Here is a 26,822-nt window from a genome sequence, read left to right as displayed (position 1 = left end):
CTGTCATTTCTTCCCCATTTTTCTCCTCTCATCGACAATTTCACAATGCGCGATACTGCGCCCCTGTTTTATACTGAAGACGCGGCGAAACACGACACTGCACACTGCGAGGAAGCCAGCCCGAGCTGGCATCCCTTGGTGAAAAAAGAAAGAAAGAATTTACCAATCAGGTGAGGCTACCGTCATGACACTGCCCTCCTCTGATTGGTCGGGAGGGTGTCAGGAGGGTGCCCAGGGAAGCCACTCGGCCCTTGGCTTCACACCAATCAAGTCAAAGCATCATTATCAACGTCACCGAAAAATCAATAACAAAACAAATAGCGCGAAATTAGCATGTTTGAATTGTTCTCATTTTTGAGTAGCCTAGTTAGCAATTGCAGTTATGGAGGGTGGAGACTTAGATTATTTACTTAATAATAATTTCACCAAACTACCACAACAGCAGCGAATCAAAATAAAATCCGATGGCAGGCCAACACCGAAGCTGAAACTGCGCGTGGAGAGAAAGCAAGGCTTCTTTCGGACGTTCAATGAAAAAAACTAAACACGAACGGAGTGGCTAGCTGGCAGCAACAAACCTCAGCGACTATTTTGCTGGCCGTGTCTTCTTTTTGACAAGGATTCGTGCTCCCTCAACAATCCCTGGGTCACTACAGGATTCGTGGACCTTCCCAACTTGTCCCGGGCAATCGAGAGGCACGGTAAATCAAAAAGCCACATGTTATTTATCATATCAAATACTGTGATTGTGTGAGTCGTGTTACACGTGAACATGAAACTTGAAATAGCCGACAGCCGCGCTGTCGATTCTTTGACTACTAGCGGCTTGTGCATTTCGGTCGGGGAGGGGTTGCATTTATAATAAAATGTATAATTTAATGAGATGTTTAGGAGTAGGCCTACTGTGTGTGTGTGTGTGTGTGTGTGTGTGTGTGTGTGTGTGTGTGTGTGTGTGTGTGTGTGTGTGTGTGTGTGTGTGTGTGTGTGTGTGTGTGTGTGTGTGTGTGTGTGTGTGTGTGTGTGTGTGTCAGATTACAGGCACGTGTAAATCCTGGTAAATGACCAGGCGCTCAAATAGCTCTTGTAGTTGCATTAAATACATCCAAGCTGCTACGTAGGCTACTATTTTCTCTAAAGGTTTGGCCTCACTTGGCTTCCTCAAAAAAAATCCCCACACCACGCCACTGGAGGCATGTGGGCTGTAGTAATAAATAATGTTTAAGCAGACGTCCATACATCGAGAATGTCAGCTATGTAAAAAAAAAAAAAAAAAAAGCTCATCGCCCACACAGATTGGAAAGGTTAAAATCGATCTTAACATGTGCTAATGAAGTCAATATTTAAAATCAATATGCAATTTTAAATTAAAGCAGGGGTATATTATTGATAATACCCCTTTTTATTAAATAAATGGTCTGAAAAGATTTGATCTAAATGCATTTTGAACATCAATATCAGTCAAGAAAATCCAATAAAAAAGAACATATGCAAACGTTTAAAATAAGGTGAGTTGAATGCACTTTTCCTCTAACAAGGATTTAGCCCATTCATGCAGATTATCTCGTATTACAAACTGTTATTAAACATAACTAAATCAGGTTTTTTTTTCCCACAAGTAAAATCATGTGTGGTGACTTTTCCCCTACATGAGACTAAAAACAGTTTGCATACTCCCTGAACATAGTATGTGCATTTTATCGTATCTGGGTTTGTAAAGTAAACCATAATAATAATAATAATACATTTAATTTAGAGGCGCCTTTCAAGACACCCAAGGTCACCTTACAGAGCATATAGTCATCATAATTTTTTTAATGTATGATACATGTCCTCTTGCATAAAATATGGTTTTAATATCTCTAATAAAGTACTTTATCATGTAAACGGGTATTCATCAAATACTTTTTGATATTTTCTTGGATAAAAAAGTACAACTTATTTTATATTAGATATAAAGTAATCTATTAATTAACTTTTTTTAAACCGGATGTCAATGACAGGAAACCGGAAGTAGATTACCATATGGCTGTAAAGGATTGTGTAACGTTGCATTTTTGATGGTGTGGATCTTCCTCACTCCCCGTCCTTGAGTTTCCCTGAATGTCCTCACTGACCTTAATTGGTTTCACCTGGCCCTCATCAACATTCCCCTCCTACTGTTTCCCTTCCTTTGTGCCAGTTTGTCTTTGTTCTCAGCATCTTGTGTTGCTCACCCAGTAGCCTATCAGAAACCTAACTCGACTGTGGGTAATATGAGAAAAAATATATAAATATATTTGAGCGGTCTCATTGGTCGGAAATATTCCATTTATTTTGAGCGATCTCATTGGTCGAAGAAAAATTAAGGCATGACGGAATAGTGATTCTCAGCATTCAACAAGACCGTTTATTAAACAACCATCAAGGAGTCCTTAGAGTGGAAGGAAACAACGTGTTGATTTTGGTTAAAGGTTAGGAGGAAATAATGTGGTTATATTGGGGAACTTTTTTAATCATGGAATCAAATTATCTCAGTCTAAGCTGTTTTTACAGAGCTTTTTCCTCTCCGTCATCAATGCAATGTGGAACTATGCGTGCAACTCAACGTGTGTGTTTTTGTGGCATCCCCGCTTGCCTGCCTCTCTCGCTCGCTCACACACACACCCCTAGGATCAGGAAGAATTCCCAGCGGAATGTGAAGCATGCTATACACTACTAGGCTCAGTCTTACACAACAGGTTGCCAGGGACAAAACACAGACACATGAACTTTGTGATTTACAGCATTTATATACATGACCAAACAAGTGAAAGTGACCAATGACAGCATTGTTTTGAGTTCACGGTGTGAACCCACAATCCTATCCTTTACTGTCATGTAAAAAATATTCATGTGACCCAGTGTGAATTTCAATTTACACCTTGCAAGGTGTGTTACAAGGTTACAAGGTTTTCTGTTGCTGAATAAAAGGCCCTTCTTATCAACCCTCAGTTGGAGCGGATGCATTGAGTTTGACTGTAACCAAACTCTTTGAGGCAAAGTGTAAGCCCCGTGATCCGAGCCTTCTATGGACTCGTGCTTACTGAAGGACAGCAATTAATAAATAGCCAAGATCACAAGTGATTGATATATTTACTTTAAGCTCAACAGTTACACCAGAGACACAAGGTCCAAAGTTGGACCCAGACTGGAGAAGGTGGGCTTGTGTTTCTATTGAATGGCTTCAGGGAACAAGGGAAGGCATGGATATGGCTGTAGTCAGTACACATTTCAGCTGAGCATATACAGAGTACAGGAAGATTTCAAACATGACCTATTTACAGCTCGCAAGAGGACTTCGCAAAGCAATGACTATATTTACAAAACCAAAAAAAGGTTGGTGCTTTATTTTCCTCGCAATATTGCTGTGTGGTTAACAGCAGACAGAGTAGGACAAAATGCATAAACATCCCAAAACGTCCTAAAACTATACTAAGAAAGGCAACAACATCACAAGAAGTTTTTTAAGTAACGAAGAACGAAAAGCACTGGAAAGTGAAAGCAGCAGCGAGGGAAATGAAGCAAGTCTCCAACTGTAGGAGACGGTTGGGTCAGGAGGAGAATAGGAGAATAAGCACGTCACATCTAGCCGTTCTTACAGTTACATGTTCAGAGTAGCAGCCCAAGTGAAACTCTGCACAGACAGGTACTGTCTTCCGTCTCTAGCTCAGACTGAATTCCCACACGGGGAATACGAAGACGGGACAGCAATATGGAAGAAAAGAATAAATGGCAAAGGGTGACACTATCAACTACACCACTGGTACATTTGGACACACAGAGTAATATATTGTGCCAACTCTAAAAGCTATATTTGTTTACATGAATAAATAACAGGCAGCAATATTGATAATTGTGTTCTAAACGCTAGCCAACTGGATCACACACGCACACACATACACACACACTATATTGTTGTACACAAAAACATGATCTTCACGTTGAAACAGTTGAAAAGCACAACAACAAAATAAGAGTGATCTTATGTCCAGCCGCTTACCAAACAACAGACTATGTACAGCTCGGAAGGCAGCAGGAAATAATCAAACAGAATGGTGGACAACAAGAACAGCAACAATCCGCCAGTGTACACGACATACGCTCAACTTCCGCGGCGCCTTCCACTTCTCTGCGCGACGACTGGCCGATGGTAGGATCCTATATTCTTCTATGTGAATTTTGGCTCTTGGGGGCGTCAGTCCCAGATAGACGGGGTGGATGGTGGTTGGTGTGGTGGTGGTGGTGGGTGTGGTGGTGATGGTGGGTGTGGTTGTGTCGGGGGGGGGAGGGCGGTCACTTCTCCTGCAGCAGGGCGGGGATGTTGATGTTCCAGCCGATGGCCTGGCGGTCGAAGCCGCACGTGAACAGGTTGCACGACTGGTTCTCCTCGTTCCACGCCGAGCAGCACACCATGCGCCGGTGGCCCTGCGAACACGCACACACAACAACAACAATGTACACACGTTTAAATATCATCTTTTACACTACACAAAAAAAACCTGAAAAGAGAACAGGTTTTCATTCAAACTAGGACATGCATTCTGGAAATACTTACACACAGACCTGGTTAACTATTTGCGTCAGCATTTAGATATGTCTACAACGGTTCAAACCCTCCGACACCCAGGATCACCTGGCCCCCCCTGACAAACCCTGAGCGTACCATTCTGTTGCTGCGCGGGAGCCTGGCCAGCCTCACGCCGTTCATGTCGAAGAGGCGGACCTGGCGGTTGTCATGCGGCAGGGCGATGATCCGCTGGTTGGTGGACACGCTCAGCCTGGAGGAACACATGAGGCGTGCCGTCAGCTGGAAGGCGGGCGTAGGGATGTGAGGAGCATGTGCTGAACCAAACTGGGACTCATGACTCATGACTCATCGAGACTTTCGAAACCTCGACAGAGTCTTTGATATCGACAAAGGTCAAGTTGGGCTGCGCCACGTCACCAAAGTGACTCAACAACTGTCTATCACGGTTCTGTTGTGCGCTGCCAGCTACGGTGGATACTAGCCCTACATGGGAGGCTGAAGGGAGTTAGTTACAGCATGCCAAACAAATTACTACCTGTACACTGCAGATTATGGCCTCTGTTTTATCTGAGATGGTCGGTTTTTGTGTGAGCTAGGAACGATACACTATTATTGCATCGTTAGTATTACATGGAATTAATACATAATTTGAGACATGGACCCAGTGTTGTTGTGTTCACAACATCCTTATTGCAGGACGTGGCGTGTCCCAAACGGACATGGTTTGTGCACGTTACCGTTCATTAGGTCCCGAGAGTATCCAACGTCTCCACAGTCAAGAGACCGACAGATCTCACTCTGTTTGTTATAACTCTGAGCTGTGACGTTTTGGTGTCATGTTAATGGCCAAACAGCTCGTTTAAATGACTCTACCGTACGCAATTATGTTAGCTCATGCATCGCCTGACTGGTACATTAATTATTTCTCCTTCAAATACCCCCTCCCTCCCAACACTACTAATATTAATCTATAGAAGTACATTAATCTCTCCAAATTATGATGCATAGTTACAATCAATCAGCCACCCACTGGGGTCCTACTGGCCATTCATTTTGTTAATGTGTTTGGCATCTCGTGATAAAGCCAGTCTTCATTACTGAACTGTGCACAGCTTTAGGAAATTGGCACCACAAGAATTTATATACTCTCAGCATTAAAATGGCTTTGTAGTTCACCGATGTCAGAATAATAATGTTGAACCAGGACTCCATTTGAACCGTGGCGTGCAACACTCCCTCCAAGAATTCCTAGTCGAGATTTATTTTCCCTTCTAGTCTTTTCTTTCCTAGAGATCAAATGTTAAGAACATTTTCCTTGTTTCGATGCACTGCTTCTGGATACATAGAATCATATTGATTGGAGTGATCCAATAGAAAACACAAATGTAATACAACTATTATGTATTATTTCATTCTTAAGATTAACTGAAAAGTTATAGAGAAATATACTAGTTTTGTGATGGTGCTGGAATAGTGCAGCTACTCATTAGCAGACAATACTTAACGTTAAGTTAAAGTGACTGGTATTAGCATTGAAAGATACTGTCCTGAAAAACAACATGTTGGAGCACAGGCTGGCACGTTTTGACCAATCGCCTCGCTCTGCTCACCCACCTATTGACGGCTGAGTCGGTGCGGATGGTTGCTATGGGCGACCGCATGTTCTTCAGGTCCCACACCTTGACGGTGCGGTCGTCGCTTCCCGAGACCACGTTGTCGCCCACGGTGAAGACTGCTGACGTCACCGTGCTGTGGAACACACACACACACACACACACACACACACACACACACACACACACACACACACACACACACACACACACACACACACACACACACACACACACACACACACACACACACACACACACACACACACACACACACACACGATTAATTAAGTGGGAGCTCAGATGAGTCAATGATTCTAGAATAGAGTCAGATCGTATCGGATGGCAGTACACCATTTGGTTTTATTTTCGGAATCTCTTTCATTCACTTCGGTTTTCTATGAAGAGAAACACAAAACGTGTAAATGAGTTCCATCCAGGAAACCCAAACAGCTGACAGACAGATCTCTCTCCACTCTAACATCTATTTGGTCTTTTACAGCACATGAGAATTAGGGAAACTGCCTCCTATTTTGGCTCGTGGGGGTGTCAAGGAGGGCTTAGAATTCCCTAGAATTAGGGACTCTCATCTCTGACCTATCAGGGCAGTGTTGCGTGTGTCTAAATATATATCATATCAATCATAAGTGGTCGGTAGACGAAGCAAAGGCCGGGGGTGAGCCATGCCTACTAGAGCTCGTGTTGGGGTAAAGAGAGCAGAAGGGTCCCCCCTATGGAGCACCACTCCGTTCTCTGGTTATTGTGGTTCGATTCGCTGGAATTTCACCTGCAGGCGTTCTTCTCCTTTCCTTTTTTTCTATGCCTCCCCACCATGAAATAGCCATGGATTACATGGTGTTCTGTGGACCTCACCAGACATGCCCCCTGGCTAACCAGGATTGGCATTCTGGGGCTGCAGCCCGCGTCGGGGGGGGAACACATCCAAGGAGGGGCGGCGGCGGCGGCGAGGTCGGGGCTGGAGAGTTATTTAATATCCATTATGTCGGGCCGTCCCCGCGGGTTCTTACTTAACATCCACGCCACGGCTCCCGTCCTCTCGGCTGAACAGCGGGTCCCGGAAGAGACGCAAATGAGATTGGGTGCACTCGGCGGTGGGGGGGAGGTGTCGATTGAGATTAGCCGTGTGGTGAATACACGGGCCCCTCGTTCTGCCAGGGCTCAGCTCAGGGCTGGCCCGCCCCTCAATTTAAATTGACACGGCATTACAATCTAATTAGAAGGGCTAAACACTGGCTGATTAACACAGGCTGAGGGTGATGAGAAAGTGTGGCTGCATTGTCCCCAGTTAACAGACACTAGGGGAGCCCAGGGCTAGAGGAGGCCATCAATAAAATAGAATATGTATCCAGGGGCGGATAAAAGGGATGTTTAAGTACAGGACTGAACCGACTGAGCCAACCGAACCTGAAAGCTTTTGAACTTAAGAAAAAGAGCAAGAGGAATTTCTCGGTTGTTTCTTTTGAGTTTTTGTGTCTGGGTTTTGAGGGCGATGCTATCTGGCGTCATCTGAACATGGTGTCTGGGTCGAGTTGGTCCCTGTGTCAAATCAAGTATATAATCATGTGTTTCCAGACACTCCGGGCTGTTCTTCCTTTTCCTGAGTTGCACTCAAAATACTCTTACCCGTTCCAATCCCCTCACCGCCATAATTGGCATTAAAATGCGGATTATTTGGGTGACTGAAGGAAATGTCCTTTTTCTTTTCAGCCGTCTGACCCACCTTCAGTCAACTCTGTATCAGAGCATCAGCCAAAGGAAGGCTCAAACCTGAATGAAACTGCTGCCATGATGGCAGGACAAACACGGTTTCATTCAGAGTACTCATATTTAGGTCCACCGTAGAGCGAGAGAGAGAGAGCATTAGAATGCCATATGTAGAGCAAGTTTGCTGCCACTTCTCGTTTGCTGCGCGCCGTTTGTGCGCTCGTGTGCGGTTGTCATTACGCCCCGCAATTACCGGGGTGGGTCGGACGGGGTGGTGGGAAATGTGCTGCACTTTTGACTGCTGTGGCTCGCTGTCAGGGCGCGTTAGCAGTAATTGCCGGTGAAGACGCTACAAGTCTCTCTCTCTCTCTCTCTCTCTCTCTCTCTCTCTCTCTCTCTCTCTCTCTCTCTCTCTCTCTCTCTCTCTCTCTCTCTCTCTCTCTCTCTCTCTCTCTCTCTCTCTCTCTCTCTCTCTCTCTCTCTCTCTCTCTCTCTCTCTCTCTCTCTCTCTCTCTCTCTCTCTCTCTCTCTCTCTGATCACATCATTTACGTCCTGTCATAATGTGAGTTAGGGGGGGTGGAGACTAGCAGAATGGTGACCTGCTAATAATAAAAACCCTTCGGGTCCCCGCCGATACCCTCCGACACGGCGGAGGACACACATTCTACAAAGCGTGTATCCCGTGAGGGTCAACGTTCACCTGACTTCTCATCAGTTCCCCACACACACACACACACACACACACACACACACACACACACACACACACACACACACACACACACACACACACACACACACACACACATCTTTTGTTATGTGGCAGCACGATGAAGTTGGTTTCTCAAGATGTATGAAACTCACAGATATGGCTGGAGTCAAATTTTTGCAGATGACATATCCAATATCGTTATTGGCTGCCTTGTATCCACAGGTAAGAAGGGTCGCATGGAGACCACTCAGGGACTCAACTATGGGTAGGGCCTTGACGAAGCAACAGCAAAACACAGCTAACGCCTTCATGTTCCACAGCCTACTAGAAAGTGTCTGGAGCTTTGCAAGTGTATATTCCTATTTCTTGGGGCTCCGCAACATACATTACCGCTGGTTGTCACGACTACTTGTTCTGGAGCTGGGGCTCAAGCAGGAACAAAACACCCCAGATCTAGAGTCTGCTGTGCCCATCTGGGGGCAAAAGTGGTGTGTGTGTGTGTGTGTGTGTGTGTGTGTGTGTGTGTGTGTGTGTGTGTGTGTGTGTGTGTGTGTGTGTGTGTGTGTGTGTGTGTGTGTGTGTGTGTGTGTGTGTGTGTGTGTGTGTGTGTGTGTGTGTGTGTGTGTGTGTGGGCGCTCGTTAGGTGCATGAGTCACAGCCGCACTGTTGACATCTCTCGGCAGCAGCAGCTCCCCCTGAACCTACTGAACACTATGAATAGACTTCACATGTGGAGACGGCGACGCACGTTTTCCCTCCATAACCAATCCTCTGGAGGACAGGGCGCTTTAGCGAGCGACACAAACTCCAGACCCACGGCGACGTTACCACCCCACCCACCCCCCGCTGACTCCAAAGAAGCCGTTCACTCAGACAGGGTGAGCGACCGGGGTGTAATCTCATGTCAGCCATTGTCTCTTAGGGAGAAACGGCGCTGAAATGCGGAAGAATTATTAACTTCTGTCAGGCAGGAGGGGAGCACGGCATAATTTGTAATAAGTGACTCAATGGCATGTAGCGAGAAAGGAGAAGCTTGTGGGAGTGTGTGCGTGCGTGTGCGTGTGTGTGTGTGTGTGTGCGTGTGTGTGTGAGTGAGTGTGTGTGTGTGTGTGCATCATCAGTGGCTACCGCTTGACACACACGCCTTTAAAAGAAAAAGGGTTGCCACCATTGAAAGGCGCACACAGGCCGCACAGTGGTCGTTTGAAATGATCAACTTGTCGCATGGAGCCTCAGTGCCAAATTACACAGAGTGTAGGGATTAGTGTGCACACAGGCAGATAAATGAGAGAGCGAGGCCTAGAGAGAGAGACTGAGCGAGCGGGCGAGAGCGAGAGAGATGAGGAGTGGGGAGGTTAGAATAAAAGAAAATGAGAGGGAGAGCTAGAGGAGGAAGAGCAGTGAATCATCAATGCGACGACTGAAGCACTCCATAATGAATGAGGGAGAAGAAGGAGGATTTGGCTTAGAGCAACAGGGCCGGGAGATTAATGTGACACTGTACAAAAGAGAGAAAAAAGGACAACTAAGAAGAGGGGAAAAGAAAATAGAGAATGACATGGTGGCGCCAGACAAAAGCCTATCGATAATGTTATAACACCACCCAGTGGAGGAACCGTGAACTGCAATGTAGCTTGTTTCTGAACGTCTGTATTATTCCTCAGTCACCATCAAGATAAAATGCAGAAAAGTAGAACTTAGCGCTGGTGTTGAGTTAGGGCAGTGGTTCTCAACTTTTTTTGAGCAAACGCCCCCCTGACCTTACCCTGATTAAATAAACTAACAACCCCACTCACACTCGTGTTATATAGCTTAAAGGTGTCAATACATCTTTTTTCATTGATTTTGCGGTGGTTACTAATAGCAATGAATGCCCTCTGAGTCGGTTTTGGTGAAAAAAAATAATCATGAATATTCATGACATGCAAATGTCTCACCTCTGATTGGCTAACAGCACTGTCCATCACTGTAATAAACCCATTTAAACTTCCAGAGCGACACGGGGGGGGGGAGGGAGAGAGAGAGAGAGAGAGAGAGAGAGAGAGAGAGAGAGAGAGAGAGAGAGAGAGAGAGAGAGAGAGAGAGAGAGAGAGAGAGAGAGAGAGAGAGAGAGAGAGAGAGAGAGAGAGAGAGAGAGAGAGAGAGAGAGAGAGAGAGAGAGAGAGAGAGAGAGAGAGAGAGAGAGATCTATTGGCCAAGAAAGAAGAGTTGAGGAAGAAATGATTGGATTGAACATTTATTCACTGTGACAGCGTTGCGGGCACTCCCGCGACTCCTGGCCGCCACGTTTCCCGCCATGCCCCGTGAACGAATGAATGAATGGCCCGGGAACCGCGGGCACCGCGGCCCGGGCAACGCGAGCACCGTGAAAACGGATCGCACGCAGAGGCCTTATTAGGCCTATATATTTTGTATTTGAAATGCAACGGTCTTTTCGTGGAGACTATGCTCAGAGCACCTGGAACTGAACAACAGCTAGATGAAGGAGGAAAAATTCTCGTTCCCAGCGCCTCCCTAGGTTGTGCGAACGCGCCCCAGGGGGGCGGTACCGCCCCCGTTGAGAAACCATGAGTTAGGGTGTGTGTGTGTGACTGTGACCTACTCTGTGTGTCCCTGGAAGACGTTGACAGAGTGAATGGAAGGGTCCCTGAAGTCCCACAGTCTGAAGGTGGTGTCTCTGGACGACGTCACCACCAGCCGCTGAGACGGGTGGGTGCAGCAGTGGGTCAGCTCCTGGTCATGGCCTGCACACACACACACAGAGTGTGGAGATGCTGGAATCATTACATGCGTGTGTCACATTATTGCCAAGCAATACAAACGTGCAACACACTCGGACACACACACAGTGTGTGTGTGTGTGTGTGTGTGTGTGTGTGTGTGTGTGTGTGTGTGTGTGTGTGTGTGTGTGTGTGTGTGTGTGTGTGTGTCATTAGAACTTTGGACATACAATCAGTATGGATAGACTTTGAGGCAGACAGGCCCACTTGTGTTTGCGGTGCTTGTGTTTGCGCCCGCCGGTCTGAAGGGTTACCAGTCAGCGTGTGGACCAGCTCCGAGGTCTCTACTTCGTACAGGTTAGCCGCGCGGTCCCAGGACGCCGTCACCACCTGTCGCCCCCCGACCAGCCAATCGGCGGCGATCACCACGCCCTGGTGGCTCTTCAGGGTTGCCGTGGCGACGCGGATGGTGGGCACCTCGCCGGGACCCTCTCCGTCTAGGTCCCCATCCTCTCGGTCCGACAGGTCTGGGTCATCGTCGCAAGAGGCCTTGGGGGGGGGGGAGGGGAAGACCATGTCAGAAATGAGCTGCTGTAATCACGGGCGGTTCTCACAGGACGCAAAATAGAACCACAAATAACTATATATTTTTATTTCAAAACGATTTTTTTTGCTTCCGCACTATAAATAAAAGAGTCGACAAGTAAAATGTTTGGTCCTACGATTGGAGAACTGCATTCGTAGCAACGTGCTGTGGAGTTGAATGCCTTTATGGACCAATGAGTATTGAGCATTCAACAAAGCTGTGTTGCAAACAAAACAAAAATAACAATGGCAAAGAAAACAACTTTGAATGAGTTTGATCAATTAGATTGATATGTTAGATATGTTAGATATGTTAGTTATCGGCGCTATAATTATGTGTGATGCTGTTATAACTGACACGTTTATTGTTTATCAGAAATGTTAAAAAAAATATATATTATTAAGGATGATCCTACTATTGCCTTGTTAACTATTAGATGAGGAAAAAAAATAATAAAGTAAAATGGGACGTTCCGGGGCACAATAACAAAAAGTTCCTTGCTTTAACCCGGAAACTCTAACGGATTACTTTGTACAGTGTGCTTACAATGTGGTGGGTATTATCCGGGATGAGGCCAGTGATATGTGACTCACAAGACTATACTGGATCGTTACACCAAGGTGCAAATTCATCTCAACACATTGTCCAAAATGTTGACTGTACACTCAAACAAAATATAAATGTGTACCAAGCTTATGAAAAATGATCACACATTAAAAGGTATTTTTTTTCTACATATATACTATATACATACTATATACATATGTATGCAAATAAGGAAGAATTATCATGCACAATGATCAACACACACAAACACTTTGATAATCAATTGAAGACACCCCTCTGATGGGAATGGGATCAATGCACAGTAAAATGAGGAAAGAAAGCAAATATGGGTATGTTCAAAAGGTGCAGCCGCTTGTGTTGTGCTAATGAGAATTAAAAACAACTTCAAGGATTTCAGACATCAGACAGCACTGTATTGGATATCCCGATTAATTAACAACGTGAATGCGTTTATTCCACCGGTTCTGTTGATTATTCAAGGATCTGTATTAGTGAAGCCCTGGTAGTGAAAGCGTGTTTAAGCTTGCAGTTGTATGGGGAGGACAGGCTTTTAAAGAAGTACAGCGCAATCTATGGAAGACACAGTTTTTGTCTAATGTGACAAGTAACATGCACACCAACCTCTCCCCTTAGAGAATTAGTTTTGGGGAATCTAATTAAAACATATTTTTAAATACATTTCAAAGAGAAGACCATTTACAAGACAAGCAGCTAACATCAAAAGAAAGATTTCAAATGACATCAAATAAGGACATAATTAATCTATGTGCATAAATTAATTCTACTATAAAGCATCAAGTGGAACTGGTACCTTTCCTCCACCCCCCTCCCTTAATAGGAGATACTGAAGCCTGCACTAATTATAGAAACATGTAAACAAATAGTGTCTACTCAGTGACATAACTGAAGTGTCGGAAGCATTTATAGACCGCATTAAATGGTCTTGTTGATATTGAATCCGTCTGTAAACTGATATATTCAGCCAGTTAATACTAGCGAAGCTAAGAAGATTTTTTATTTTGAATTGCTCTTACTCTAAACAATATATTGCGTAAATAACTAGAGTAGTTCAACTTTTTAGGTAATCATTGGAAAAGTTTAAAATAGCCTGTAGTGCTGGCCCAAAATATTTGTTTAATGAAATAACAACAAAGCTATGTTAGTTTATGTTCGGAAATTGTGGATCTTCAGTGTGGGAATCTAGAAGACTTGAAGAGAAAACTAACCGCCGATGTGTTTTTTCTTTGCATGCTCTTGAATAGTGACATTGGTGGTAGTCAACTACCTACTTTTTGTTCTGTGACAGTGGAAGTACCCCCCTGTGTGTGTGTGTGTGTGTGTGTGTGTGTGTGTGTGTGTGTGTGTGTGTGTGTGTGTGTGTGTGTGTGTGAGTGAACGTACGGTGGCATCGGGTTGAGGCGGGGGGGCGGGCAGCTGCACCATGTACCGCCAGATGTGTGCCGTCTGGTCTCCAGAGGCTTGGGAGGAAAGGAGTTAGGGGGTTCACACAAACACCGCAAGGTTACCATGGTGCGAGCAGCACGTATGCAGATCTGTGTTCCCACCCTCCACAAACAACACCATGCCTCCACACACAAACAATAACAAAGGTGCTAACGAAGACCTGGCCGTGTTGCTTTGACAAAACATGACACATGGGGTGTGAGAGAGAGAGAGAGAGAGAGAGTTTATAATCCCAAAATAACAACTTCTGAAAAATATGTACCTGTTAAAGCCATCTGCTCGGTGGGGTGGAACTTGATAGAGTTGACTGAGGGTGAGAAAACACAGCGTGTTTGTGAGCTTATCTGACAAAAACAAACTCAACGCATCAATGATCTTTACCAACTGTCAAACTGTCACTGTTCAAATATAGACACGCTTCACTTAACCTCTCCTCACAAATTATTTCAAAATATATTTGTCCAAAGTTTTTGAAGGAGCAGATAAAACAGCAGATATCGCCCGTTAGTTTGCAGTCATAAAGGGGTAGAATCCCATTTCTACCCCTTACCCCTTCCCCTTCCCCCTTGTTTTAAAGGGGTAAGGCAAAGGGGTAAGGGGAAGGGGAAGGGTAAAGGGGTAGAAATAGGATTGGGCCGACTAAGTATCAAGAGAACTGTTTATTTTAAAGATATCTAAAAGGCCTCTGCATCCTCAGAGCATCCCCAGACGTGGTCAGGGCCCCTTACCTGATCCTGCGTGGCCGGCATACCTCAGAACACACTTCCCTGTCTCGATGCTCCACAGCAGAGCAGAGTGATCTGCAAGGAAGACGGGGAGAAACGTTCAGCGTCTACCGACGTCCATAGTACAACATCCATCCATCCATCTATCTATCGATCTATAGATCAGTATAGATATATCAGCTAATAAATGCATTGTGTGTCCGGGACCTGCAGAGGCGGTTCCCAGCACCACGGGCTGGGTCCGGGTGATGCCCAGGTCCCAGATGCCATCCCTGTGGCCAACATACTCCTTCAGAAGCTGGCAGATAGCCCGTGAGCCGGTGGTGGCCTTGAAACTGGACACAATCTGGGAATCGGGTGAAAGTTACAGGGAGAAAAGAGAGCATAAAATGAATGGAAAGAGACATGTTTGTGGATGCTATGCATTGTGGGATATATTGATGAGACCTCAAGTTCCAGTAGGATCCTGAGTTAACTATGCAGAGAGCTGGGCATCTGCTTGTTGACTTTGTAAGCCATAAATACAGGCAAACACGGCTAGCTCCTGTTAGCACACATGCTGCTACTTGCTGTAGTAGTTCAGATCTTTGTTAAAGATATCCTATTTTTTGGGGGGGGATTTTTCATAAGAAACATGTAAAACAGTCAACATCCAAATTTAGTAGTCAAACAAGTTGCCCATTACATTAATCAGTAAGCATTAGCAGTGCCCATTGACTTTTGACAACATCATTCCAAATTAGTATTACTCTACCACCAGATTTAAATTTGATTAAGTCCTCCCTTGAACCCTTGTGTCCTTGCTCCCTTCTAGCATGCAGTTGTCATTGCAATAGTAGAGGTATATCCTAATAAGGGATGGATTAGAATTGTAAGCTCCATACTTATGTTCATCATTGACACTTAACAATAAGCCCACATTAATTAACAATTAGTTAGCTATTAAATAAACGTTAATGCAGTAATTAGCCTTATTTAACAGATAACAGTTTTCTAATGATCTAGTTATCATTTACTAATGATGTTTATGTTTAGTAATGTTGCCTAGTTAAATAAGGCATTGGTGTTCATGTGATCCTAAGGTAATAATATATACATTATTTAATAGGATTAGGGTTAACCCTATCCAACAATGCCTATTACTGCATTAACTAATGTTAATCAATGAATCCTTATTGTAAGGTGTAACCAGTTCATTTTGAGGAAACCTTTCACCAATGAGGAGTACCATTATGTTATTCATGTGTTGTCTTGAGAAGTGACAAAAAGATATGCAAGAAGAAAATATTTGCATAAAAAGGTTCACGTAATGAGGTTTGGTCGTCTTTGCTATAAAACGTACAAGAACTCTTAACTTAACTTGGTAGCTAATATAAATAGCACATGTAATTAAACAGCCATCTACTGAAGCAAAAAACCATCATGTTCCAACCACCTCGAGATGAGAACTCTGTACTCCATTGTTCTTTAACGAACCAAACACCTATCATTAACCAAAGTAGGAGTCAGGGTTGGAGTTATGACGCTCAGCCTGCGGCCATGTCCCATGCTAAGCGGCAAACGCAACGTCAAGAAATATTACCCATGAATCTCCACACAACAATTCCCATGTGGCCACACTGAAACCACGTGGAGCCCCCACCTTGCCGTGGAAGGTGCATAAACACTATAAATATCACAGGGGGATTGAGAGGAAGAGATAATGAGGCAAGTCAAACCTTTAGTCTTGTTTGGCGGGCTTGCCATAGTTAGATCCCAAATGAGAGTTTAAAACTACTGGGTTACAGAGTCCCCTGGTTAAGTACACGGACAGGGAAAAAACATGGCAGCACTTTCATTTTCTGAACATGAAATCCATCACCACTGAACAAATATACATTATCTGATCTGAGAACTCTTCTCGTCAGTAGACAGTAGCCCATGTATGGCCAGAATCATTTGCCGGTTGCAAATGGACTTTGATTTAGTTTATGTAGCAGAGCAAAGTAGCTGGCTTTGAGAGGGCTAATGTTACATCTCTGACGGATCACTCAAGGTATTTCAATTGATCGCCTTCTCTTTACAAGTCATGACCTCGGAGGAAGAAATAAAGAGGCTAGTCTTCACTTCTCAGATACAGTCACAAAGGGGCTTTTGATTCAGGCAGCATTCAATCCAAAGAAGTTCAAATATTGACATAGATGGCTAATCTCATTAGCTCTATAGTGGTCTCATCTTTGTTTTTCTCCCATTACCTTGCTGGTAGAGGCTTTGTATGTCGTCTTCAGCTTCTGGGACAGTTGACTGGTGCTATGGCTCGCTGTGGGTTAGAGGAAAAAAGATTGCACAGCTCTTACCCTTATTTGGTTGTATTCACAGCAGGCTTAAAGTCATGGCTTGCAGGGGTGGAATGGTTCACAACACACACACACACACGTGGTTTGGTTCATATAACGGTTTTGGGGTCAGTTTTAGATTCGGTACGGTATGTTTTTGGTACAGCCGGGGATGACAAGTGCATATATATATATATATATACGGTTCTATCCAAACAATGTAATATTGAAGTGCACCACCGTGTAACATCTTCAAATAGGGCTGTAGACACAAAATTGGTAGTCGTCTTTCATATCCGTTTTTTATATTCACGAAATTGCTCTGGCAAAACTACCCAAACCTACCGGTACCCCTGGGGATATGATACTGCTGGGATGTCTCTGTACTTTTGGAAATACTAATCTTAGTGTACCTGTCTTATTATTATGAAACACCCAATCTAGCGTCACAGGAGTAGGATGATGAAGAAACATGGGGGGGCTTTACCTTTTGCTTTGAGAGCCCCCTTATTGGGGTCTCCCCCCTCCAGGATCTGTCCATCACCAGTCAGACGCTCGTTCAGGGAATCGATCTCTCGACGCACTGCAACGAGACATCCGTTGTAACAGTGTGACATTAGAGTTGCAAAATATTGAACTCTTAACATTTAGGTATGCTAGCAACAGTTAATAAGATACAACAAATTTCTGCCATTGACACAAATTACTGGATTGTTAAGACATCTTACATTCAAGGTTTTCGATGTACAGATTCTCAAACTCTCTCTCGATCTGCCCGAAAAGGTCAAGGAGATTGTTTCGCAAGGATAGGGGGAGCTTGGAATCCTAAGAAAAAGAGAAAACATATTAAAAGGTTAGGCTTTAAACACAACTTAAACAAAAGCCGGTCAAATGAAATATCATGGATTCTTTCACTGATCAATTTGGAGAATGGATTTATTGCAATATACACAGCAATTGATGCCGTCGATGCCAAGGAGATTTTTTGGATGGAAAACATACAAACATGTGCATAACTGGCTAGCTTGACTTATTCTAGCAAGACAATGTTTACAGAAACTGGTTTTAATACTAATCCGGGATCTGAGGTAGGGACTGAGCAATGCGAGTGATTTTCATTAAACGACAAAATACTACAGAAACTAACTAGCAGTCTAACTCTAAATCTTTTTTTACTCACCTCCATACTGAACTGTTAAAAGTGCAGTTATTCTGCCAGAAGGACAAAACGCAAGGCATGCAAAGAGAAGTACAGTCTTCCATGAGAACAATAGAGTCACAAGCCTGGTTTGACAGAATTCCTTAAGAGCTGTTGCCTACTCTCTGCTTGATCTGAAACACGAATGGGGAGGGGGGGAACCGAATACAAGGCTGTCAGCTGCCCTTTCTTCTGGCCTACATGCAGCAAACAAGTGTGTCGTAGTAAGTTAACCCCACTGTTCATTCTGCTAGCACTGCCTGCAAGTACACATGTTGAAAAAGAAACATCTATATACAGAGCACCCCTTATTTCCAAAAGCAATGCATCAGTGGACCCTAAAATCTATAGCCCTTTGTGGATGCAAGTCATAATGACGGCTTTATGAGGTAAAATACTACAGGATAGCTGTTTGCTGTGTGTGTTTGCAGTATGCACATGTGTATGCGGATGTACTTGTGCATGACACGTGTGTGTGTGTGTGTGTGTGCATACACCCACAAGCAATGTCTGTTTAACTTGTTGTGAAAGGAGGTTTGCTTTTTGTACATACAATCAGCATCTGCAGGTCAGGGCATTGGCTCAAGAGACCTGGTGAAAAGACTAATTAGCTGGACAAGCTGCCTATATTAAACCTTAATGAGAACACTGCCAAATGTCAGTGTCATGCAGTAACGTCCGGAACATTGCCCAGGAGAGAGTCACTTGCAGGTGACATGGCCGGGGAATAGTTCTTTATACGTCCTCCACGAGTTGACTTAACAAGAGAAAACACCAGCCTGTATTATTTATTTGCCAGACTACACCATGCGTTTCATTACAATACTATCCAAGACAATGATTAGTGGCAGATAAAGGAAACTGAAATATTTAACACAAATTACTCATGAATAAAAAACAACAACAAGATTTCCTTATATACAGCAATCAGCACCGTACCAAACAGAGCTCTAGTTTTGTGAACTCTGTTCACTCTCCAAACGAGACAATGGAATGGCCCTATGACATACCTTCAGTGAAACATTTCAAAGGCAAATATTTTGAGAGGGCAGCTCCCAAACTTTACTAACCATCATGATCTTAATCAAACAGTAAGGCCTGCTTTTATGGCCGGTTCACGATGCACCCGACAGCTGGCAACAGCAGCAGCACTCACCGAAGCCTCCACTTACTGAAACAATCCCTCTCACTCCTCCCTATTAAAAGCCAGAATCGATATCTGCTTGCAATTTCAGTCCCAAACCCAAGTGACTTGATGTAGCTTTAGCTCTGTGGAGACGGGTAATCCCTAACTGTGCTGACAATATAATGCCGAAACAACCAAGTTTAAATAACACAAAAAACACAAATGAGGTGTCCTTTGTGAGAAAGCAGGAACAATTACACCCAAGAAAAATGTCAGATAATAGGACAGTGTTATCTAAAAATCACTTCCACACGCATAGCCATCATTTCCATGGAGGTGAGTACAATTTTGCAACACAAGGCACCAAATAAAAAAGCAATGTTGTTGGACCGGCTGGTGATGTATTGCCTTTCAAAGACTGAAACCAGGGCTTACATGACAAAAACTAAGCATGGCAATCAACATTTTAATCAACCAAAAAAATCCCAGCCTACTGGTTCCTGTAAACATGTCAACAAAGCTCAAAGGGTGTTTTTTACGACTAGCTATCTTATGAATAAATATAACTGACATTATTTGTTATAGGGTTAACATTAAATAGCTTGGGTTTAATGTTTGAAGATATGCCATGATCTAATTTACTTGCAGTGCATTAACTGTGTGTAATGTGTATGTGTGTGAGTTGATCTTTGAGCAGGCATTGCTTACCTGTCCCTCCAGCATGTCTCTGTGCATACCAGGCGGCCTCTCCTCCGTGCTGTTTGTGCGACGTATGGAAAGGCTGTGGGCCTTGCGCTTCTGCTTGGGGTGACGGGCAGCCGAAGCAGAGCTGCTGCTTCCGCTCTCAACAGGCATCCCTCCTCCCTCGTCACCGGCCCTGCCCCTGATCACCTCCTACCTGAGACTGGCTGAATAAACAAAGGCCTGGGTTGGTTCGCTTGTCACAGCGCAGATGCCAGGTTAAGGTTCATTTAGCAATCTGTCTAACTGCAGATAATTCAATCGAAATAAATATGAATCACGGGGATGTTGACATGCATTTTCTGTGAAGTCAAGTCTAGTTAAAAATGCGACAGCAGGAAAGCTTAGTTGTATTGGCAATAATAGCTAGCTAAATACGATTACAGTAGCCAAATATTTCGATAGACGTCACGGTAGTGTATGACATTTGACCAAGATTAGCTTTTGAGCCGATGACATAACGCCAGCTAGATGCACTTCTACCTGCAACGTGATAACCGCTGCCGTCATTTATAAGCGAGGACACACATATTGTACGTTAGCTGCCGCTATACACTATTTATAAGTGTAATCGGATACCTGTTATGAAGACCTACTTTAAAAATATGACAACGGTTAGACTGTAAATTAGCTGCAACGCTAGTAGTGAGGAAGTAGCTGACAGATCACCTTCCTTGAAGGCTGCGGCACAATTCAACTTTGAACCCGACGCACATCTGTAGACGTATAGATTTAATTATCTGAGTAGACTGAAATAACCCATAATAAAGTAACTGCTAGTTTGACAAATGCATAACTTTTAGATTGTGTACGACGACAAATGGCAATATCCGCATTAAAAAACGTATTGGTTTTTACATTTACTTTCGTCTTCCGCGAACTTCCGTATCACGTGGCGTGTGTTTGGATTGGTAGCAGCCAATAGGGTGTCGGGGTTGTCTGTACGGACCAATGAAGGATGGGTACGTCACACACGCTCTTTGAGGCACAGGGGTCAGTATCACTAGACTCTGCACGCAATCGACGCAAACGACTGTACATGCTGCTCAGATTGTTCGTTTATCTACCTGAATTTACTATTTTGATTTGTAAGTAATCTGTAGATGATCGGTTTTCATTATTAGGCTCATCTTGACAGAGTGCGTGTAATAACTGGGTGGTGCAGGCTACGTAATGGTTCGATGGCGCGTGTTGACAAGGCAGGCGGTTCGCATAAAATGCGACATGGAGTGACGGATTCTGGTTGTGTGTTTTTACAGGTTCATTTGATAAATAAAACCGCATTTGTTTATCAACAAATGCATTATTATCCATAGCAACATATCAATAATAATGAATGTACTAGTTATTTAAAATTGCATAATTTAGGATAAATTAGATATAATCAATGTATTAAAGTCTTCAACTATTGAGTATGACCATCATGAATTTAATTGTTTATTTCCTAAACAATTACACGTTGGTGAGTATTCATTAAATTAATTGTAATTGTTCATGTGATATACTTACATTTATGAATTGATAGCACTAACTACGCTTGGTATATTAGGAAATATTTCCTGAGATGTAGAGCTCCCGATCCCAGCGAAGTGAAGTCCACTCCAATGTTTACTAGCACCCATAGCTTCAAGCCATTTGATTGGCTTTCTTTTTTGGTCAGGAGATGGCGAGGGGTTTGTGGGCGGCGCTACAAGTATTGAGGTCCTGCACCCACAAGGCACCAGCTTTGTTGCAATCAAATTTACCTGTCTTGAGTCGGGTATTAGCTTTTAGGATCCCATCATTTTGCCCTCACTCTTCGATCTACACCAGCCCTTTATCAAGGTAGGTCGCTATTACACTAAAGTCTCATCTCGGGCGAGGCTAGGTCGCTAACTCCCCAGATCTATTCTTATGCAAGCTCAAAATGCCAACTTATTTACATTCTTGTCGTTGGGCTCTGTCCTTTTACTTCTGTATAAAAATAAATCAAGGTCTTATGTGCATTATATAATTACGTTAACTACCTTTTGAAATGACAAGCGTTATAGATAGTTTGATATGTTGCAACTCTTCAGTTGATTATATTGTAGGTCTACAATGCCATCAACGACATACCATCAACTTCCAATCACTCTGTCCCACATAACAGCTTCAGTGAGGCGAGAAAGCTTAATTCCTCAGTCAAAATGCCGGAAATAAACACCGATAACTTGGACGAGAAGCAGGTGCAGCTTCTTGCAGAGATGTGCATTCTCATCGACGAAAACGACTGTAAGATTGGAGCGGATACAAAGAAGAACTGTCACCTGAACGCCAACATTGATAAAGGTGAGCCACATGCTTCCACATGCCTGATAAGGCCTAAAAAAAAAATTTGTTTGGTTCCGGTTTCCGACCGACCCTGTCAATTTATGTGCGACCCAAATTATTTTATGAGCTTTAAAAAAAAAAAAAAAAAAAACCTACCTATCATTCGCTGCCGCTGGAAAAAATAAAATAAATTCCCTACCTACCCATGACCTCAACTGACAACCAACAGGAACCAAACTTTTTTTTTAGGCCTAATCACCCACTGTCATGTGGCGCAACAGGATATGCTCGACCTATCTTGGGAGGGCTTATTCATGCGGCTTTCTAAAAGTGTAAGCAATGATCAAGGGTGGGTCTTCAAAATTAACATTGGTCTCAAATTCAAGATGTTTTTCCTTTGGTGGATCATTGGCTAATTGCTTGTCAATTACGAAAATGTCTTTCATTGATGTAACATTTCATTATTTATTGATCAATGTCCCCAGGTCTATTACACAGAGCTTTCAGCGTCTTCATTTTCAACAGTGAGGAGAAGCTTCTTTTGCAACAGAGGTCTGACGCTAAAATCACCTTTCCAGGTAAGCACTTGGGCATGGTGGTTTTATTTTACTTGGCAACCACTGTTAAAGTATTGTCTAATGTCAATGTATTTTTGACTTGTCTCCATTAGTTGAAACTAATGATGGAATATGTACGGCAATAACGGTTCAGAATGTGCTTCAAGTTTTTTTCACCGTATCTTTTAACATGGAGACACGGAGAACAAACTGACGTAAGCACGATAACTTAATGGTTGGCATGAACAGTGGTCTTTTATACAGTTATTCTCCATTTGTGCATGTAGGCTGTTACACAAACACATGCTGCAGTCATCCTTTGCACATGGCCAGTGAGATGGAGGAGAAGGATGCCATCGGAGTCAGGAATGCTGCTCAGAGGAGGCTGCAAGCGGAACTAGGAATCCCCATTGAACAGGTACAGCAGAACTGCATTTGTGTGTGTGGGGGGGGGGGTCTTCACAGTTTGCTGGTTTAGTCCTACAGCCTTTCTAAAGACCACACATGGATGCAAAGTCACCTCAATAGTACACTTCATAGCTTTTTTTTAGGCAAATTGTAATTCGTTCATTTTGATTCTCTGGATGTGCTGAGGTTTTAGGTTAAATCCCCAATGTCCTCAGTATACCTGCAGGCATCCTTAAGCAAAACCCCCAACCCTTTCCTGCTCATCAATGACATGTAGCGGTCTGTATTAACTAAATTGTTAAACAGGCATCTTGAAGATCTCTGAAGATTTTAATTTCAGTAAAGGTCTGTTACACACATTGTGTCACACACAATGACGATTGAATAAGGCCCACTGATGAAAGCATTGTATTTGCAGTATTATGAATATTAACAACTTGATGTCAGTGCCACATTCCCCCCATGCATTCAAATCACAAGCAGCTCTCAGTAAGTGATGCTTTTCCATCACCCAGCAGCAGTTGTTCCACCAGAGCAGATTATCTCGATTGAGCGGATTTTCTTTATAAAAAAAGTTGCACACATTAACCAGCCCCTAAATCTGTAGATTAATAATCTACAACATAATCTACACCAATAATCGTATGACAAAGTGTAGAGTTTCTGGATTATAAATTGGCCTCCCTTTCAATAACCGCGGATCTTGGACCTTAATGAGTGTGATGCCTCTGAAACACCGATGTGCCCGGTTTGTGTGGGTTCAGGTGACCCCAGAGGAGATGACCTACCTGACCAGGATCCATTACAAGGCCCAGTCTGATGGCGTCTGGGGGGAGCACGAAATTGACTACATCCTCTTTCTACAGAAGGTAAAAAACAAAGATTTGCCTTTTAATATTAAGGTATTAAGGTCAAAATAAAGACTTTCACTGTAATATTCCTATCCAGGGATTATTAATAGTAGTTTTTCATCGCTGACATTTTATCACTTGAGCTGGCTAGCTTTGTTTATATTAATTTTTATGAGTTCACGTTCACTGTTTTCGATTCTTGTGAATGACATATAAAAAATCCTAAATTGCCGAGTCATTGCACACCACATCGCTACCTACATCGTGTAATAACAAAGTTGCTATTCATTAAATGTGTGTTCCATTTTAATAATGGATCAAAAGAGATCTTTAAAGGATTACACCCTTGAAGGAAATAACCCATCGTGGTGCTTGTGAATGTTTGTGTACGGAGCAGGACGTGGATCTGAGCCCGGACCCCAACGAGATCCAGAGCCACTGCTACGTCACCAAGGAAGAGCTGAAGGACATGTTGGAGAAGGCCAAGCGCAACGAGCTGGCCATCACCCCTTGGTTCCTCCTCATCGCAGAGACCTTCCTCTTCAAGTGGTGGGACAACCTGCAGAACCTCAAGCAGTTCATGGATCACGACCAAATCCACCGCATGTGAAAAGGATGAGACTGCCCATAATCGTTTTTCTAATTGTCTTTGTTTCTAATTGCCCCGCAACAACATCAATAGCCGTAGAATTGAGGCATGTTTTTTGTAGAACAGCTTTAAAGTCACAAGAACGATGAGGACACATATCTGTATTTCCGCAATTGCGGCTAGGATAGGATGTCTATTGGCTTCTTTTTCCATTGCTTTTTAAACTGAAATACGATCTTCTTTTGAAAACGATGAGCGAAGATAATCAATCGTTCCTTGGAATATGCCGAATGGATATTTTTTCTAATCTCTAAGAGAAAGAGACTTTGTCATGAATTATTGGCCTAAGTCTTAAATTTGAGTCATTTCATAGACTCTAATGTTAAGTGAGATATTATTCTTTATAACATAATGTTAGTCTGTTTTGAATAAAAAATATTACCAAATTGGTAGTTAAATGATTTGAAAGTTGATCCCCAGCATCATCTATGTAAAGTTGACAATACCATAAGTAATACCACCACTTTTAACGCCATGGTGTTTGTATCGATGGTGAAGCCCTATCTGCACATTCTCCAAAACCTGAAAAATGACAGGTTTTATAAAAAATTGAATAGCAACTTCCCGGATACAGTTAGCTTATTTTTGAACAAACATATTGTATTGTGACCTAAATGTTAACTTAATACTAAAATATAGTGTAATATTGTCGACGCTAGGTGGCAATGTGCCCATCAAAACAATTAAGTCATCTTAAAGGCACCCAGTGCAACTTTATGTAAACATTCAATGAAAAATATACATTCAATTTCTAGTCTTTTTTACACGTAGTAAGTTTCAATAACTCCATACCATTACATATCGACATTCAAGGAGCAAAGATGAGACGTCGTTGTGTGGTGAGAACTGATAGAAAATAAACAACAACAATCGCCGGTGGGGAGAAGCCATTTTTCCATTGACTGGAAGCCTGCTTTATTTATTGTAGGTTACAAAAAATAAAGAAAATGGCGGCATTGTTGTTGTTATCGATTTTGTATCAGTTCTCACCACACAACGACGTCTCATCTTTGCTGCTTAAATGTCGGTATGTAATGGTATGGAGTTATTGAAACTTACTACGTGTAAAAAAGACTAGAAATTGAATGTTTATTTTTAAGCCTCGAAAGTTGCACTGGGTGCAACTTTCGGAACGTCGGCGCTCAGCCAATCACAAGAACCACAGACCTGAAGGCTGTAAAAAGTCAGACGCACTCCGCGGTCTACTTTGCTGAAGCCTACAACAAAGCGCGCCGGGCTATGACACTTGTTGAGATGTATTTTTTTAGATGTAAGGACTTTGCAAATCGTGCTTATCGTTTCAATATCAATGTCATCAATGTTTTTGATGTTGATTCATCATGCGTACAGGACATCTCGAGTCAAAAAAAATATCATTTTTTTTTGTAATTAAGTATCTCCTAGACAGGGAAGTACAGCCCCCTCCCCCAACTCTAATGCATAACAATAACATCAACATGTTGGTAATCGTTACACGTTTATGGGACTGTGTTCTAATCTTTCTAATGTATACAACTAAAGGAAGAAAAAAGCTAAAAGAAAACATTTGATTATTCAAAACAGTGGGGTTGGTAAGCACTAAATTTGATCTTTACATCGTAGTAGGCCTATCTACCACAGTTAGGAACAAGGGGCTACGGGGAATATAGGAAGGGAAAATTATTAAATCAAGAGGACGGGAAAATAGAGATGCACCAAAAGAAAACACGAATGGGCTGACGACCGTGTGATCAATTCAAACATTTCAGCACCATGGAGAGCGTCTGTCGATGTGGCACAAATTTAAAACTTATTTGATGTTCTCCATATTATGCTATGTTCATCAAGTGACTGAGTATTACATACCTCGACATTAGTTTGGAAAATAAACAGTGAGGGGAAACTTAGCCTCTTACTGATGCAGGAATAGTTTCAAAGAGGATACCAAATCATTTGAGACCGCAACAGCAAGGTCTACACCTAGTAGGCTACCGCAGCTAGTGTAAACCTCAAGGTTCAACTTTTATCCAAAATAATTATGAATTGT

The 26,822-nt window shown here is 43.0% G+C and overlaps 2 protein-coding genes across 9 annotated transcripts; one reads left to right on the top strand and one right to left on the bottom strand.

Annotated features, from left to right (window-relative positions):
- Window positions 1-2,748: 2,748 nt before the first annotated feature.
- wdr37 (WD repeat domain 37) lies at window positions 2,749-21,333 on the bottom strand. Of its 8 annotated transcripts, none has more exons than XM_060045869.1 (14): window positions 21,107-21,333; window positions 20,007-20,206; window positions 17,703-17,799; window positions 17,462-17,557; window positions 16,894-16,958; window positions 14,867-15,005; window positions 14,663-14,734; window positions 14,197-14,241; window positions 13,872-13,948; window positions 11,632-11,866; window positions 11,200-11,341; window positions 6,161-6,295; window positions 4,682-4,796; window positions 2,749-4,443 (listed from the first exon to the last, which is right to left on the bottom strand). In XM_060045869.1, the coding sequence occupies exons 2-14, from the start codon at window positions 20,151-20,153 to the stop codon at window positions 4,312-4,314; spliced, it is 1,497 nt and encodes a 498-aa protein (XP_059901852.1). In that variant the 5' UTR covers window positions 20,154-20,206; window positions 21,107-21,333; the 3' UTR covers window positions 2,749-4,311. The 8 variants fall into 8 exon arrangements, with proteins under 8 accessions (XP_059901852.1, XP_059901856.1, XP_059901851.1 ...); XM_060045873.1 differs by lacking the exon at window positions 21,107-21,333 and adding an exon at window positions 20,898-21,038; XM_060045868.1 differs by lacking the exon at window positions 21,107-21,333 and adding an exon at window positions 20,709-20,908.
- Window positions 21,005-25,204, top strand: idi1 (isopentenyl-diphosphate delta isomerase 1). The gene is made up of 7 exons (XM_060045876.1): window positions 21,005-21,127; window positions 21,700-21,863; window positions 22,171-22,349; window positions 22,817-22,909; window positions 23,176-23,306; window positions 24,061-24,165; window positions 24,545-25,204. Exons 2-7 carry the CDS (start codon window positions 21,703-21,705, stop codon window positions 24,755-24,757), a joined length of 882 nt encoding a protein of 293 aa, XP_059901859.1. The 5' UTR covers window positions 21,005-21,127; window positions 21,700-21,702; the 3' UTR covers window positions 24,758-25,204.
- The last annotated feature ends 1,618 nt before the right edge of the window (window positions 25,205-26,822 follow it).

This window comes from Gadus macrocephalus, chromosome 23 (genome assembly GCF_031168955.1).
Source record: "Gadus macrocephalus chromosome 23, ASM3116895v1".
Taxonomy (NCBI): Eukaryota; Metazoa; Chordata; class Actinopteri; order Gadiformes; family Gadidae; genus Gadus; species Gadus macrocephalus.
The sequence above is the reverse complement of the archived record's forward strand: the minus strand, read 5'-3'. Positions and strand labels throughout refer to the sequence as shown.